The sequence below is a fragment of the Lipotes vexillifer genome, unplaced genomic scaffold (assembly GCF_000442215.2).
Source record: "Lipotes vexillifer unplaced genomic scaffold, Lipotes_vexillifer_v1.1 scaffold1009, whole genome shotgun sequence".
In the NCBI taxonomy this organism is placed as follows: domain Eukaryota; kingdom Metazoa; phylum Chordata; class Mammalia; order Artiodactyla; family Lipotidae; genus Lipotes; species Lipotes vexillifer.
The window spans coordinates 82,316-100,811 of NW_006772405.1; the positions used below are offsets into that span (position 1 = coordinate 82,316).

Here is an 18,496-nt window from a genome sequence, read left to right on the forward strand (position 1 = left end):
TGTTTCAGATATGTCTTTCTTTTTTTAAAAAATAGATCCTTATTGGAGTATAATTGCTTCACAATACTGTGTTAGTTTCTGTTGTACAACAAAGTGAATCAGCCATATGCATACATATGTCCCCATATTCCCTCCCTCTTGAACCTCCCTCCCATCCTCCCTATCCCACCCCTATAGGTTATCACAAAGCACCGAGCTCATCTCCCTGTGCTATGCGGCTGCTTCACACTAGCTAACTATTTTACATTTGGTACTGTATATATTGTCAATGCTACTTTCACTTCGCCCCAGCTTCCGCCTTCCACCCTGTGTCCTCAAGTTCATTCTCTATGTCTACATCTTTACTCCTGCCCTGCAACGAAGTTCATCAGTACCATTTATTTTTTTTTTTTAGATTCCATATATATGCGTTAGCATCAGTATTTGTTTTTCTCTTTCTGACTTACTTCACTCTGTATGACAGACTCTAGGTCCATCCACCTCACTACAAATAACTCAATTTCATTTATTTTTATGGCTGAGTAACATTCCATTGTATATATGTGCCACATCTTCTTTATCCATTCATCTGTCGATGGACACTTAAGTTGCTCCCATGTCCTGGTTATTGTAAATAGTGCTGCAATGAACATTGTGGTAAATGTCTCTTTTTGAATTGTGGTTTTCTCAGGGTATATGCCCAATAGTGGGATTGCTGGGTCGTATGACAGTTCTATTTTTAGTTTTTTAAGGAAACTCCATACTGTTCTCCATAGTGGTTGTATTAATTTACATACCCACCAGCAGTGCACAAGTATTCCCTTTTCACCACACCCTTTCCAGCATTTATTGTTTCTAGATTTTTTGATAATGGCCATTCTGACTGGCCTGAGGTGATAGATACCTCATTGTAGTTTTGACTTGCATTTCTCTAATAATTACTGATGTTGAGCATCTTTTCAGGTGCCTCTTGGCCATCTGCATATCTTCCTTGGTGAAATGTCTATGTCTTCCACCCATTTTTTAACTGGATTGTTTGTTTTTTTGATATTGAGCTCCATAAGCTCTTTGTATATTTTGGAAATTAACCCTTTGTCTGTTGTTTCATTTGCAAATACTTTCTCCCATTCTGAGGGTTGTCTTTTTGTCTTGTTTATGGTTTCCTTTGCTGTGCAAATGCTTTTAAGTTTAATTAAATCCCATTTGTTTATTTTTGTTTTTATTTCCAGTACTCTAGGAGGTTGGTCAAAAAAGATCTTGCTATGGTTTATGTTATAGAGTGTTTTTTCTATGTTTTCCTCTAACAGTTTTATAGTGTCTGGTCTTACATTTAAGTCGTTAATCCATTTGGAGTTTATTTTTGTGTAGTGTTAGGTAGTGTTCTAATTTCATTCTTTTACATGGAGCTGTCAGGTTTTCCCAGCACCACTTATTGAAGAGGCTGTCTTTCCTCCATTGTACGTTCTTGCCTCCTTTGTTGTAAATTAGGTGCCCATATGTGTGTGGGTTTATCTCTGGGCATTTTATCCTGTACCACTGATCTATATTTCTGTTTTTGTGCCAGTACCATACTGTCTTGATTACTGTAGCTTTGTGGTATAGTTTGAAGTCAGGGAACCCGATTCCTCCAACTCTGCTTTTCTTAAGATTGCTTTGGCTATTTGGGTTCTTTTGTGTTTCCAAAGAAATTGTAAAATTTTTTTGTTCTAATTCTGTGAAGAATGCCACTGGCAGTTTGATAGGGATTGCACTGAATCTGTAGATTGCTTTGGGTAGTATAGTCATTTTCACAATATTGATTCTTCCAATCCAAGAACATGGTATATTTCTCCAACTGTTTTTGTCATCTTTGATATTTTTCATTAGTGTTTTATAGTTTTCTGAGTACAAGTCTTTTGCCTCCTTAGGTTTATTACTAGATAAGTTTATTCCTTTTGTTGCAATGGTAAATGGGAGTGTTTCCTTAATTTCTCTTTCTGATTTTTCATTGTTGGTGTATAGAAATGCAAGATATTTCTGTGCAATAATTTTGTATCCTGCAACCTTACCAAGTTCATTGCTTAGTTCTAATAGTTTTCTGGTGGTGTTTTTAGGATTCTCTATGTATAGTATCATGTCATCTGCAAACAGTGACAGTTTTATTTGTATTCCTTGTATCAGTTTTATTTGTATTCCTTTTAGTTCTTTTTTTCCCTTTGATTGCCATGGCTAGGACTTCCAAAACTATGTTGAATAAGAGTGGCGAGAGTGGACATCCTTGTCTTGTTGCTGATCTTAGTGGAAATGTTTTCAGTTTTTCACCATTGAGTATGATGCTTGCTGTGGCTTTGTCATATATGGCCTTTATCCTGTTGAGATAGGTTCCCTATATGCCCATTTTCTGGAGAGTTTTTTTATCATAAATGGGTGTTGAATTTTATCAAAAGCTTTTCCTGCACCTATTGAGATGATCATATGGTTTTTATTCCTTAATTTGTTAATGTGCTGTACCACACTGATTGGTTTGCGTATACTGAAGAATCCTTGCATCCCTGGGATAAATCCCACTGGATCATGGTGTATGATACTTTTAATGTGCTGCTGGATTCTGTTTGCTAGTATTTTGTTGAAGACTTTTGAATCTATGTTCTTCAGTGATATTGGTCTATAGTTTTCTTTTTTTGTGATATCTTTTTCTGGTTTTGGTATCAGGGTGATGGTGGCTTCGTAGAATGAATTTGGGAGTGTTTCTCCCCCTGCAATTTTTTGGAAGAGTTTGAGAAGGATGGGTGTTAGCTCTTCTCTAAATGTTTGATAGAATACACCTGTGAAGCCATCTGGTCCTGGACTTTTGTTTGTTGGAAGATTTTTAATTATGGTTTCAATTTCATTACTGTTTATATTGATAGGTCTGTTAATATTTTCTAATTCTTCCTGGTTCAGTCTTGGAAAATTGTACCTTTCCAAGAATTTGTCCATTTCTTTGTGGTTGTCCATTTTATTGGCTTATAGTTGTTTGTAGTAGTCTCTTATAATCCTTTGTATTTCGGCAGTGTCATTTGTGATTTCTCCTTTTTCATTTCTAATTTTACTGATTTGCATCGTCTCCCTTTTTTTCTCGATGAGTCTAGCTAAGGGTTTATCAATTTTGTTATCTTCTGAAAGAACCAGCTTTTAGTTTTATTGATCTTTCCTATTGTTTTCTTCATTTCTATTTCATTTATTTCTGCTCTGATCTTTATGATTTCTTTTCTTCTACTGACTTTGGGTTTTCTTTGTTCTTCTTTCTCTGGTTTTTTTTTTTTTTGCGGTACGCAGACCTCTCACTGTTGTGGCCTCTCCCGTTGCGGAGCACAGGCTCTGGACGCGCAGGCTCAGCGGCCATGGCTCACGGGCCCAGCCACTCTGCGGCATGTGGGATCTTCCCGGACTGGGGCACGAACCCGTGTCCCCTGCATCAGCAGGCAGACCCTCAACCACTGCGCCACCAGGGAAGCCCTCTCTAGTTGTTTTAAGTGTAGGTTTAGATTGTTTACTTAAGATTTTTCTTGTTTCTTGAGGTGAGATTGAATGCTATAAACTTCCCTCTTAGAACTGCTTTTCCTGCATCCCATAGGTTTTGCGTTGTCGTGTTTTCCTTGTCATTTGTTTCTACGTATTTTTTAATTTCTTCTTTGATTTCTTCAGTGATCTCTTGGTTATATAGTAGCACACTGTTTAGCCTCCATGTATTTGTGGTTTTTACAGTTTTTTTTCCTTTAATTGATTTCCAATCTCATAGCGTTATAGTCAGAAAAGATGCTTGATACGATTTCAGTTTTCTTAAATTTTCTGAGGCTTGATTTGTGACCTAAGATGTGATCTATCCTGGAGAATGTTGTGTGTGCACTTGAAAAGAAAGTGTACTCTGCCACTTTCAGGTGGAATGTTCTATAAATATCAATAAATCTATCTAGTCTATTGTGTCATTTAAAGTTTGTGCTTCCTTATTTATTTTCTGTTTGGATGATCTGTCCTTTGGATGATCTGTCCATTGGTGTAAATGGGGTGTTAAAGTCCTCTACTATTATTGTGTCACTGTCGATTTCTCTTTTCATGGTTGTTAGCATTTGCCTTATGTATTGAGGTGCTCCTATATTGCGTGCATAGACATTTGTAACTGTTATATCTTCTTCTTGGATTGATCCTTTGATGTTATGTAGTGTCCCTCCTTATCTCTTGGAACAGTCTTCATTTTAAAGTCTATTTTATCTGGTACAAGTATTGCTACTCCAGCTTTCTTTTGATTTCCATTTGCATGGAATATCTTTTTCCATCCCTTCACTTTCAGTCTGTATGTGTCCCTAGGTCTGAAGTGGTGTCTTGTAGACAGCATATATATGGGTCTTGTTTTTGTATCCATTCAGCTAGTCTGTGTCTTTTGGTTGGGGCATTTAAGCCATTTACATTCAAGGTTATTATCAATATGTATGTTCCTATTACCACATTCTTAATTGTTTTGGGTTTGTTTTTGTGGGTCTTTTTCTTCTCTTGTGTTTCCCACCTAGAGAAGTTTCTGTAGCATTTGCTGTAAAGCTGGTTTGGTGGTGCTGAATTCTCTTAGCTTTTGCTTGGCTGAAAAGCTTTTGATTTCTCCATCAAATCTGAATGAGATCCTTGCTGGGTAGAGTAATCTTGGTTGTAGGTTTTTCTTTTTCATCACTTTAAGTATACCCAGCCACTCCCTTCTGGCCTGCAGAGTTTATGCTGCAAAATCAGCTGATAACCTTCTGGGGATTCCTTTGTATGTTATATTTTGTTTTTCCCTTGCTGTTTTGAATGTTTTTTCTTTGAATTTCGTTTTTGTTAGTTTGATTAATATGTGCCTTGGTGTGTTTTTCCTAGGGTTTATTCTGTATGTGTATTCTCAGTTTTTCCAGGAAGATTCCCCTTCCAGGCCTGTTGAATCTCCTCACCTTGATCTTTCCTAGCTTTTATAGACTGTGATGTGCAACACATCATAAACATATATATTTTATATTGCTCTCCACCAATTTTATCAGCCTTCTTCTGCACCAATATTTAAGCACCCTCAAAAGAATGCTGATGGTAAATATTTACAGATCCACTATAGTGACATCACAATTCTGAGTCTATGATAGAAGCCTTTTATTTTTTTATTTTTTTTAATTAATTAATTTATTTATTTTGGGCTGTACTGAGTCTTCATTGCTGCACATGGGCTTTCTCTAGTTGCAGCGAGTGGGGGGGCTACTCTTCGTTGTGGTGCGCAGGCTTCTCATTGCAGTGGCTTCTCTTGTTGCAGAGCACGAGCTCTAGGTGTGCAGGCTTCAGTAGTTGTGGCACGTGGGCTCAGTAGTTGTGGCATACGAGCTTAGTTGCTCCGTGGTATGTGGCATCTTCCCAGTCCAGGGCTCGAACCTGTGTCCCCTGCATTGGCAGGTGGATTCTTAACCACTGCACCACCAGGAAAGCCCCGATAGAAGACTTTTAAATGCTTACTGACTTACTGCTACATGTAATCACTTTTCTTTTTACTTCTTACTCTGCATTACTTATTCTTCATAATAGACAAAAGTGTAGGGAGGATAGGAAACCACTCTGAGAACATATTTTCTTCATTTTCCAGGAACTCTGCAATGAATGTCTCTGCTCTTTCTAGCTTCTAGAGGCCGTTCATGTTCCTTGGCTCCTGGACTGTTTCCATCATCTTCAAGGCCAACAACATTCCATCTCTAATTGTTCTTCTGTCATCATATCTCCCTCTCACTCTCTCCCGTCTCACTCTTCCAGTTTTAAGGACTGACCCTTTTGATTTCATTGGGCATACTAGGATAATCCAGGATAATATCCCTATCTCTAGGTCCTTAACTTAAACACATCTGCAAAGTCCCCCCTGCCCTGCAATATATTCACAGGTCCTGGATATCAGGACTTGGACAAATTTGGGGGCAGGAGCTATTATTCGGCCAACCACAAATTGCTTTACAGAAGTGACAATAAATCATTCTTTTTTGTATCTCTCACAGTGCCTAGCGCAGAATAATATTCGAGTAAATTGAAGGTTTTATAATTAGATAAGTGACAGCAATCTCATATTCCAAACAATGTGTGACCTAGGCCTCTGAACAGCGTCTTGGCTAATACTAACCTTCTGCATCGTCTTCTTGATGCATCCATTATGTTTGGGACATTATATCATAGTTTTCAAAGGGGTAATGTGGAGGAAGCTTTCAATATTTAGTTACCTGATTCTATTTTGTGTGTGTGTGTGTGTGTGTGTGTGTGTGTGGTACGCGGGCCTCTCACTGCTGTGGCCTCCCCCGTTGCTGAGCACAGGCTCCGGACGCGCAGGCTCAGCGGCCATGGCTCACGGGCCCAGCCGCTCCATGGCATGTGGGATCTTCCCAGACCGGGGCACGAACCCGTGTCCCCTGCATCAGCAGGTGGACTCCCAACCACTGCACCACCAGGGAAGCCCTAGTTACCTGATTCTTAAACCCTCCCTCACTTGGCAGGAGCTGTGCAGTGAATACCGTAACCTTGTGAAGAACAGACGTCTTCCCTGCACCAGAGAGAATGACCCCATCAAGGGCCCAGATGGGAAAATCCATGGCAACACCTGCTTCATGTGTGCGGCCTTCTTGTGAGTAGAGCTGCAGTCACTGCTCCTCCTGAGTGTCAGAGAAGACAGGCCTGTGGTGGGCAAGAGAGATGATATTGAAGGTTTTTTCTAGGAGGCAGATGGCTATCTTTGCACTGAGTTTGGGGATTTACTCTTACAAAGCCATATACTTGGTGCATTTCTTTGTAGTGTTCTCAGTGTTCTGAAAGGTACTTGAATTGCCATTAAGGGAGGACCATGTGCTAAGAGGAAGCTCCTCCAGAGTTAATGGCATATAAGGATTGGAATTTTTGTTCTCTGCATACATACTGTCATGAATAATCCAAAGATGTAATCACTGGGTGCTAGCAAATTAAAAATTTGCTAATATTTAGTCATTTTTTAAGTATCCTAGTTGCTTTCTGAGGAGAAGGCCTATATCTTTGTTTTCCAAAATAAACAGAGTAGTGAAAATTTATTTACTGGCTGGCCATGGCATATGTGTCTTACTCTTTAAGCAACACTAAAAACAAGAAGAACAATATGGAGAGGTGTACATTTACCTTTCTACTCCCAAGCTAAGTTGGTATAGGTGTAGAAGTAATGGAATATATCTATCAAGAGAGATTCCCCTTTAGGATAATATGTATTGGGTACTAGGAATGATTGTTCCCCCTGCCTTTCTCTTACAGCCAGCAAGAAGCAAAAGAAAAAGAAGCTGAATCCAGAAGACCTAAGAGAGAAGCTGAAAAGGTAGGTATCTTGGAAGCTTCATACCACAACGCGGTTTTGCAGTTTCTCTTTAAAAATAACTCATGGAATCACTGAAGGCCTATGTGAGAGAACTCAAGGTTTAGTTAGTCCAGGGGTTGATAAAATTTTCTTAAAGGGCCAAACAGTAGATATTTTAGGTTGTGACCATTCAGTCTCTGTCACAACTACTCAACTCTGCTATTGTAGCTCTAAAACAGCCATGGATGATATGCAGATAAATGGGCATGGCTGTGTTCCAATGAAACTTTACTTACACAAAAAAGGTGGTAGGCCAGATTTTGCTCACGGGCTTAGTTTGCAAACCTCTGATTTACTCCATGCCCTATTTTTAAATGAAGATTTAAAATCCAGAAGGAGGAAGAACTTGCTTACAAAGGTAGTGAGACTACTGGTATCAGAATCTTCATACTTTTTCAAAGTTCTCACAGTTGCAAAACAGAAACAATTCAAACTTAGACTTCCTGACACCAAATCTAGCATTATTCCTAACACACTATGTAGCTTTGGATGAGCACGTTTGGTAAAACCAGGTGTGTTCCTTGCTTTAACTTTAATTATCTCTGGTGTCAGCAGTTGGCAGAAAAATAGAAGAGCAACTTTCCCCAGTAATATTTTCTTGGTTTCGAAATGACTGACTCCAGGTAGATTTTTCCAGGTTTGTGGATATTTCCTTGCCCCCATCAAAAACTATTGATATTAAAAATAATCTCTAATGAAGTTATCACTTGGAATTCTGTATGATTGGTTTGTTTATTTTTCCTACAGTTGTGAGCCTGAATTTAAAAATAATATGAGTAGCTCATATGCTTCCCTTTTCAACATCAATAAGAAAATATTCTTCAGTATCAGACGATTTCTGATTTCACATTAGCTACTACCCATAAACTATCCTCTCATATCATATTTCTTTTGCTAAATATGACCAGTTAGGGAATCAGGCAGTGAACCTTGAAGGAAAGCTAGGAAAAAACTCACTCTTGTCCTCACTGAGTTTTGACTTGAACTAAAAGATACAGAAAAAAACACAAAGTCAATCTTACTTGCCACCAGTAATTAATTATGATCTTAAGTGATTTGCTTATTCTATCTCAATTCCTCATAACTCTGAAGCTAAAATTTACTGAGTAATTCCTAGATGTCAGTCATTGTAGATATAGTAGATATACATTATTTCACATTGTTCTCATAACAATTCACATATACTGAATACTTAATAGATATTGGCCATTATTATTTTAACTGTGTGGAATAGATACTATCATTATTTCCATTGTATAGAAGAGGTAACTGAGGCACAGAGAGGCAAGACCCCCCCTCATCCAAGGTCTCTTGGTGACAGAATGGAATTCTAACTAATGATATTACATAGCTGTCAACATATTGGGCTTGTCTGGACATACCTGGAATATTATGTTAAATTCTTTAGGAAAGGGGAAGAATTAAGAATGCAAAATGGTGCAAATGACGGAAACAGATTGGAACAGAAAGACTGAAGTATCTGGGGATGCTTTGCTCTTGGAAAAGCACATAGGGAGCTATGGAGAAGGACAAGAAAGCTTTCTCCACATACATGAAGGACTTTCTGTGTGCAGGAAGAAAAATATCCTCAGTTTTTCTGAGGGAAGTAAAATGCGTTGACTTTGCTTACTGGTTTGAAAGAACGTATTCATCCCATGCAGTGACATCTTAGAAAAATAAAACTCTAAGAGTAAGGATCCTATAGGATTGATTAGATCTAGATATTTTCCAAGATCCTCCCAAAGTAGCACTACGGCTAATCTGTGGGAATGATCTAAGAAATTTTGGAATGAACTATCTGGAGGGTAACGAACTCATCACTGCAGGTGTTCCAGTGCAAATTAGACCACTTTTTGGCAGGCATGACGTAAAGGGGATTGAGACGTAGTACAGACGGTTGCACCTACCTAAGGTTTAGGTAGAACTTCAAAGTTCTACCTAAACCTTAGTTCTTTAAAATTCTATGCCATGTGCAGTGTTTTTATTGCATTATAATATAATAGAGAGGGACAATAAAATCTTGACTAAGGACTGTGACCAGTCTGCAGAGAACCCAGTTTATTAAGAGGTTCTTGCTTGTGTGTGACTGCAGGTTCAGTCTGGATTTGGAGGCTATATCTCAAGGAAAAAGAAACAGAAACCTCTTTGTAAGTCCTGTGTGCTTACTAGGAATTGAACAAAACAATTGCCAGAAAGAAACATTTATAGGTCATTTTCTTTTTTTTTTCCAGGAAGCACTTAGTAGGGACCCAACAAAGTAATTTCCAAGAAAATACCCAAGCTCTTGCCTTTTCTCCTCCTTTTAGGATACATGCAGTGAATTTCGGAGCCTTCTGAAAAATGGAAGTCTTTTCTGCACTCGGGAAAATGATCCTGTGCGTGGCCCAGATGGCAAGACCCATGGCAACAAGTGCGCCATGTGCAAAGCACTCCTGTGAGTGCACAGAGGAAGCCCATGCTGTGGGTGGCAGAGCCGGGAGGCAAAGAGCTGGGAAGATAATATAGATTGTGTTTGTCCTTTCCTTACATGTAAAAATGACAAATGATGATCTCTAAAGCATTTTGGGGTGAATCTCTCTTTACAGAGGCTAAGATTCACAATTCTAGAAATAGGCAATAGATGACTAAGTTATTACACTACATTCTCGATTAGTTCTGGGGTAGCACCTTACAATGATGACACCATCTTTCTTGATAAAATCTTAAGCCCTTTGCTGTCAGATGGATCCCTTTTCTGGATTATTTTGTAATCCCCATCGGGAAGAACATACACAGATTTTACTATCAATCTAACGCCTCTACCTGCATTTTTGAAAAAAAAATCACACTTCTAGGAAACTAAAAATAGCTTTACACAAAGTTTGGAAGTACACCTAAAATATTTGTCATTAACAGTCATTTGCTGAACATGTACAATGTATATATAACGGTTGGTTATACAAAGTTGAATGAAACAGTATTACCAAAAATCATGTAGTTCAGTAAGGTTTAGACATGGGCATAAATTAATATAACACAAAGGAGGAATTGCTAAATGAAAAATGATATATACAATGTGTTATGGTAGTTTAGGAAAGGGAGCATTAATAGAAAGTTTTATGGAAGAATAGAACTAGATCTAGTAATTTGGACCATATGTGAACAGTATGGGAAGGAATGAGAGGAAGAAGGAACAGCGTAGGTAAAATCTAAAATTAAAGAAACTGTACTGTATGTACATAAAGAGAGCAAATCATTTTAGTTTAGTTAGAGCTTACCCACTTCACCAACTGTGAATGCCAGATCATGGATTTTGAAGTCAATTCTATATACAGTGGCAAGCTGCTAAAATTTTTCAGCTAGGAGAGTAAGTGGCGTAAATATGGTTCCTTTCAGAAGATTCATATGTCAGCAGTAAAAAGGAGAAAAGAGGAAGGGACTAAAATTCAGAATACCGCTGGTGGTAGTCGGGGATTACAATAATCCAGTGAGAGGTAACTAGAGCAAGGGAGCTAGAATAGAAGGTGAGTGGGTTAACATAGGAGACACTGTGAAAGTGAAACCAATGTCCTGTGGCAACAGCTATGCGAGCTGAAGGAGAGGGAGCGGTTAGGGATGGCTCCAATGTTTTGTTCTTTGTGAAAGGGAATCCAGGAGGAAGAACACATTTGGCAGAGAAGATAATTATCTTGGGACCTTTTGAACATGAGGCATCTGAGAGAAATCCAGCTGGAGGTTCACATGAGCATTTACAAAATGCTAATTAATTGCTCACCTAGTCTTGCTTGAGGTTACGTAAATGCTGGTTTTCTTCTACTGCAATGAGAGCTCTTCCAGGCAAAAGGATGCGACATGATTCATCTTTCTATTGATATTTTCAAAGAAGAGGGCCTGCAATGTAATAGGTGTTCAATAATTGCTGGTGAATTCCATACAAATCTAATCTGGTCATATGATGAGAAACTCACAGAAGTGCATTCCACTCTCTGTAATCTATTATTCCCTACCTCCCACTTTCCAATTTCCAGCCAGAAAGAAGATGAAGAAAGAAAGAGAAAAGAAAAGGAAGATCAGAGAAAAGCTGCAAGGCATGGTTGCAAACGTGGCAGAAGAGGGAAAGCTCAGGTGAGAGCAGCCTCTAATTTCCATAACCAGAGTGGGCTCAACTCAATGGCACTGGGACCCTGGCAGACCCTATGGTCAAAGGCTATGAATGTATGTAGTGCTGAGTTGGAAAGCATCCTTGGAAGGACAGGGGATTTTCCCCTTAAGACTGTAGAGTAATATCTGAGCAATTTTTAGTTTCTCTAGGGCTCACTTTGACTTCTTTAAACTTGGAAATAATTAACATGAATACCAGACCCCAGTCTCTTGACTCATCTTTATATCGTCTAGCTTTCAGGCCAATAAGTGATCCTAGGAGAGTAAGTGGTATAAATGTGGAGATGTTCCACATCAGCATCACATGCTCTTCATTTCCTTTCATTATTCTCTCTTTCCCTCTCTTTCCCTGAATGGAGCCACTTTTTGGAGGTATATTTTCTATTGTTCCTAGGCAGGATAATATGGTGAAAGAGCACAGGTTTTCGAGTCAGGTAGTTTGAGGTATCATCCTACCCATGCCACTTGGACTTGCAAAGCACTGAATAAATCACTTCATCTCACTCAACTCTAGTTTCTCTTACTTAGCACTCCTCTTATGGGGATACAATAAAATAATTTAGGCAAGTGTTTAGCACATTTCCTGAGACTTTTTTTTTAAGTGTCCGCATGACAGTGTTGCATGTAAGCTCACTCCTCAGACATGTGAACACAACTGCCTGAGATCACAGCCACCTTATTTCTATTCTTATGACCTGGGGATATCAAGACTATCTCTTTGCCTCCAGATCTGACTCAGGCCCAATAACTGCCTTCGATAAATTTTGGCTTTTCTGTTTTTCCATATTTTCTCCTGTAGGAAGCTGAGTTCTCACTCTCAAATGATAGACTTGTTAAGACCCTTTTTCTATCTTCATAATTTGCTCAAGCCTGTCTTCCTTGGCATTTTGCATGATTCTGTGCTTTCTCCCAGCACTTCTTTCTCCCTTCTATCTAAATTAGAGGTCAGCAATTTTTTTTTTTTTCTGTAAAAGGCCAGATAGCAAATATTTTAGGCATTACGGGTCCCACGTTCTCTGTTGCAACTCTTCAACTCTGTTGAATAGCAACTGTTGTGGGAAAGCAGCCATAAATAATATTTAAATGAATGAGTGAGGGTGCGTTTCAAGTTCTATATATAAAACTTCATATGTAAGAACAGACAGCAGGACAGATTAGTCCTGTAGGCTATAGTTTGCTTACCCTTGATTTGTGCGATTAAATCCCAACCAGCTTTATAATTTCCCTTTGTAGAACCTTAAAAGCAACATTACCCATGACAACAGATGTCTTAGAATATGGATGATTCCAGCCCCTCCTCTTCTGTAGACAGCAATCCTAGATGTTACATATGCCTTATAAGAGGACATAGACAAGAACTTCTTACTCAAATCATTTAACAGACTTAATAACAATACAACAGACCAAGTCATCCAAGAGGCCTGCTCTCTTCTTCCCTTTCAGGACCAATGTGCTGAGTACAGGGAACAAATGAGAAATGGAGCACTCAGCTGTACTCGGGAGATTGATCCTGTATGCAATGAAAATGGCAAATCATACAACAATAAGTGTGCCATGTGTAAAGAGAAACTGTAAGTAATTTTCTCAACCTGCATGTTTAAAAGATAGCCACATATTCCTCCTGAATTAATGGTTATTTCTCATTTGCCTATAGCTCCTTTCGTGAACACTACCCTTTTTGTTAATTCTCAAATATTATCTCTTTCTCTTGCATCCCCTAAGGAACAATGAGCCCTAGTAAGGGCAGCTAATCAGTGGCTGATTCCTACTCTATTTTCTATCATAATTCTGTGAACTGTGTCATCATGGTAGATAACTGCTCTTTAGAACACATCATGCCTAAATCCTAAGGAGGGTTTGCAACGGTCATTTGGAATAGTTAACCAACATAGTTTAAGAGGGTTGCTTCATGTCATATGTATGGGACACATTTATTGCACAATCCAGGGTTTGTTCCTTCTATTTATTTTCTTTTGGTGAATGGTACTGATTGGAGTGCTTAATGATCCAACTCAGCCACTCTTGATTTGTGTTATTGCAGCAAGTAACATAACCACTATTGGTCCCATCTGTATTCTGAGGTAGTTTTCTAGGTAACCTTGATGGGTACTTAATAGTTCTCAAATTTGATGCATATATCACAGTGCTATTAATCATGGTATTTAATTGATATGCATTTAATGAGCACTTAATTCTTCTCCACACCCATTTTTTTCCTCCTTGAAAACAAAATCACAATCTTGTGATTGTGGTACTACAGGCCACGTGATAAAATCTAGTTATTCCAAATGCTGCATTTTACAGATGAGAAAAACTGAATTTTTTTTTTTAAGTACAAGGTCTCATGGGGGAGTGACTTCAGAGCTGAAACTAGAACCCAGTTCTTCTGAATACCAGCCTAGTATTTATTCCATGTCATAAAATTCTTTAACAGAAGCAGCGTGGCAGAATGGGGCAGTGCTAGGGTATTAGCATCATATGGTTATTTCAGCTCCGCGTTCTTGGACAGGTTATTTCACGTCCCTAGGCTTTAATCTGCTCATATTTATAGTGGGAGTGGGGCAGCCATAATCATAGTAGCCACATGATGTTTCTTTTGAAAGTTAAATGAGAAAAACTATGTAAAACTCTTATCACAGTGCCTAGCACAAAGGAGGTGCACAAAAAAATGTGAATGGTCACTATTAGCACTGTCATTAGTGTTCAGCAAATAACAGGTGTCACCATTAATAGCAATAAAAGAATGACTATTATGATCTCTTACGCTACCCTATGTTGCCCCTTTGCACACCTCATACTTTGTAGGTATGATGTACATAATTGACATAGCTCTTCACATATGACTATTTCTTTCTGCATCACATATTAATAGTGGGTAGTTTTGTGAAGGAACAAATGATGAATCTCAGATGCAAACAATTATTAAGATAAAACTTTGCTGATACAATCCATGTCATCTGTGTTATAAGATACTTAACTGGGGCTTCCCTGGTGGCGCAGTGGTTGAGAGTCCGCCTGCCGATGCAGGGGACACGGGTTTGTGCCCTGGTCCGGGAAGATCCCACATGCCGCGGAGCGGCTGGGCCCGTGAGCCATGGCTGCTGAGCCTGTGCGTCTGGAGCCTGTGCTCCGCAACGGGAGAGGCCACAACAGTGAGAGGCCCGCATACCACAAAAAAAACCCCAAAAAACAAAACAAAACAAAAAGATACTTACCTGGTAGTCCAGGTAACAAAATATTTAAAAACATAACAAAGTATTTAACAACATGAATCAAATAATTTTACAATCTTTGGAACCCATTCATCTGACAATAAATGGTTTTTGACTGCCTACTATATAATAGGCACTCTCCACGGACAGGTGCTCTTCAAGTGAACAAGACAAAATTCCTGCCATATGGAACTATAATATAGGAAAGACAGATTATAAACAAAGAAGTAAAAAACTACGTAACAAGACCAGGTGTTGATAAGATAAGGAAAGCAGAGTAAGGCAACAGGAAGGGATTGGAGGTGCTACTTTATGGTGTTTGGGGAAAGCCTGACAGTAAGGGAGACCTGAAAAAGGGAGTGAAATGAGCCAGCTGGCCATCTGAAGGAAGAAAGCTTCAGGCAGAGCAGGAGCCAATGCAAGTTTCTGTAGATATATATGAAATTCTCAAGCTCAGGAAAGAGAGAGGGAGGTCATTATGTCTCAAGATTACTGCGTGGAAAATTGCAGAAATTAATTTGGAACGATCATGTAAGGCTTTTTTGGGCCAAGAGAAGGACACTGGATTTTATTCTATGTGTGATCAGAAGCCACTGGAGATTTTTGAGCAGAGCTGTGATTGTAGATTGAATTCCACCAGACTGAATCAGGTGGTCTCTTTTTCCTAGTATTTGATTAAGATTTCATGACTTTATATTTGTTTGAATCTTCAGGATACATTTACCACCACTTCCCTATTTCTTATATACGAAAAGGGAGCTCCGCAAAATACACACACACACACACACACACACACACACATTCATGTTATATACATTCATAAACGTTTCTTTTAAGCATAAAGCCAAATGAAACTTTTTTTTTACATCTTTATTGGAGTATAATTGCTTTACAATGGTGTGTTAGTTTCTGCTTTATAACAAAGTGAATCAGTTATACATATGTTCCCATATCTCTTCCCTCTTGTGTCTCCCTCCCTCCCACCCTCCCTATCCCACCCCTCTAGGTGGTCACAGACCACTGAGCTGATCTCCCTGTGCTATGAGGCTGCTTCCCACTAGCTATCTATTTTACGTTTGACACACAGACCTACTGGAGAATGGACTTGAGGATACGGGGAGGGGGAAGGGTAAGCTGGGACAAAGTGAGAGAGTGGCATGGACATATATACACTACCAAATGAAACTTGGAAGGAGAAATACGTGTACTAGAGTTCTGCAGTATTTGGATCTTGGGTCAACTGCATCAGAATCACCTGGCTTGCTTGTTAAACATCAGGTTACTGAATCCCAATGTAGATCTTGTCAGTAAAATTGTTGGGATTGACAGTGAATCTGATTTTAAAAATCTCATAGCTGATTCTTAATGTACATGAAAACTTAGGAACCACTGGCATAAATATTTTATCAGAAAGGTGAAAGGTTAAAAAAAAAAAAAACCCAAAAAACCATGATCCTAAGGTACTTCCTATATCACTTGTCTTCTTTCTATCTTGGGCTCCAATGATATTATAATGAATTGAAATGGTACTATAAATAGATTGACCTACAAATTGAGAAATAAGAATGGTGAATTGGTAAAGAATTAAAACCACAACTTATGATAAAAAGGTGAAAGAACTGAGGAAGGCGGACTTGGAGACCTGAAACTTGCCTTTAGATATCTAAAGGATTAATATCAGGAAGAGGTAATGGATTCAGCAGGCTTGTTCTGTGTTTTCCTGAGAATGTGAAGTAAGACTAAAGGATGAAAGCTATAGGGAGATGAACTTGGATACAAATAAAGGAGACTCTGAGATTAACTTGACTTGATCTGCCTAGAATATCTACCCTGTAATGAGGGAGCTTCTTAATAACCAAAGTCACTGTCCATCTGTGAGAGGTGCAGAGAGGTTCTCTGTGAAGGAGGTGGTTTAGTATACATAAACTCTAAGGCCCCTTCCAAATCTGAGTATGTGTCTGCAAGATGACTACTGACTCTTTTCTTTTCCAGGCAAAGAGAAGCAAAGGAAAAAAATAAGAATTCTGGCTACAGATCAAATGGGAATGAATCAGCATTAGGAAAGGTGAATCATTAACTAGGTTTTGACAAGAATGGCCTTTCTGTAAGTCATGACTTAACTATCAAAAATGTGGAAAGAGGTTGTCAATGTTGCCAGTCAAGATATTGCCCTCAGAACATCAGAAGTCATCATTAATGGGAATATCTATCCCTGATAACTTTTTCAGTGTAGAAATTTAACACCAAATGGAAATCTTTCGGTCTAACACTTTATAAAACACTTTTATAAATAGTAGTTTAAGTATCTCAATAGCCTGGTCAACTAAGTTTTTTTTCAACCTCATTTTATAGATGGGGAAAATGAGGTTCGGCTGCTGTAACAAATTACTACCAACAGTGGTAAAGCAACCCAAATTCATCATCATACATATCTGGAGTTCAGAAGTCCTAAATGGGTCTCACTGTGTTACAGCCGAGGTGTCAGTAGGGCTGCTTTCCTTTTTGGAGGTTCTGGGGAAGATCTATTTCTTTGCCTTTTTTTTTTTAATTTCTAGAAGTGCCTGCATTCCTTGGCTTGTGGCCATCTTTAAAATCAGCAGAGGCCAGCTGATTTTTTTTTTTAAGCTGCATCCTTCTGACATTGATTTTCCTGCCTTCCTATTTCACTCATAGGAATCTTTGTGATTACCCTGGGCCCACCCAGATAATCCAGGATAATCTCTCCATTCTAAGGTCACCTGGTTAGCAACCTGAATTCCATCTTCAACTTTAATTCCTGCTTGCCATGTGAGGCTACATATTTTCAGGTTCCAGGAATTATAACTTGGACACCTTCGTGGTCTGTTACAGAGCCTCCCACAGCAAGGTTAAGTGGCTGCCCAACTCCTGAGTCAAAATCTTCCAATTTTCAAGCTCAGTCAAATACTATGTGAAAATAGCCATTTCCAATGTAATCCTTCCTTCTTTTCAGGATGTATGTGATGAGTTTAGAAGTCAAATGAAAAAGGGACGACTTACTTGCACCCGAGAAAGTGACCCTGTCCAGGGTCTAAATGGCAAGACACATGGCAACCTGTGTGCTATGTGTAAGGAAAAACTGTGAGTTATTTTTCAAAAATGGGCCTTTAATTGTGAGTCTTAAAGGAAATAATCGTTTCTCATCAGCTTGAGAAAATGACAACTATTTTTAAAGCACACCTGAGGTGTTTGTTCACTTTAGTTGAAACGTTTCTTCTCATGTTTTTCTTCAAGGGGAAGGGAAGCAGCCAAAAGAAAAACGAAAGAGCAGGACTACATGAGAAACACAGTTGAAAAGAACAATGGAAAAGAGGTAATATATGTTAGATGTGCTTATACTTAAATTTGGATGATTGGTTGCAAGACTGATTCATTCAACAAATACTTATGGAATGCCTACTCTGTCCCAGTCATTGTGGATATAATGATAAACAAGAAAGACATGGCCAGAACGTCAAAGAAACAGCATGGAATTCAATGCCCTAAGAGCAACTCTGATGCAATTACCACACATTTGCAGGAACAGTGGTAATTGTCAAATTATTGTTATCATCGAGTGGATTTTTTTTTCTGAAGTTTTACAACAATTAAGCAAATAGATGCCAAAATTACACACAAGAAAAAAAAGTATCAAAAGCTTGGAGCTCCAGATGATAAATTGTTGACTTGGCATTCTAGTGCCATCTTGTATTCAATTGGGGGTTTTAAAAATAAGGTTCAGGGCTTTACAATAGCAGCACAAAGAATATGACAACAGCACAATCTCTTCCGC

At 38.7% G+C, this 18,496-nt stretch overlaps 1 protein-coding gene across 1 annotated transcript in view; it reads left to right on the plus strand.

The window, feature by feature from the left end:
- Positions 1 to 18,496, plus strand: part of SPINK5 (serine peptidase inhibitor Kazal type 5) — a 70,303-nt gene that overhangs the window by 38,947 nt on the left and 12,860 nt on the right. Inside the window, 8 exon segments of the mRNA XM_007472286.1 lie at positions 6,477 to 6,604; positions 7,255 to 7,315; positions 9,661 to 9,788; positions 11,362 to 11,458; positions 12,938 to 13,065; positions 16,699 to 16,771; positions 17,678 to 17,805; positions 17,959 to 18,037. Of these exon segments, the coding sequence (XP_007472348.1) occupies positions 6,477 to 6,604; positions 7,255 to 7,315; positions 9,661 to 9,788; positions 11,362 to 11,458; positions 12,938 to 13,065; positions 16,699 to 16,771; positions 17,678 to 17,805; positions 17,959 to 18,037 (822 nt within the window).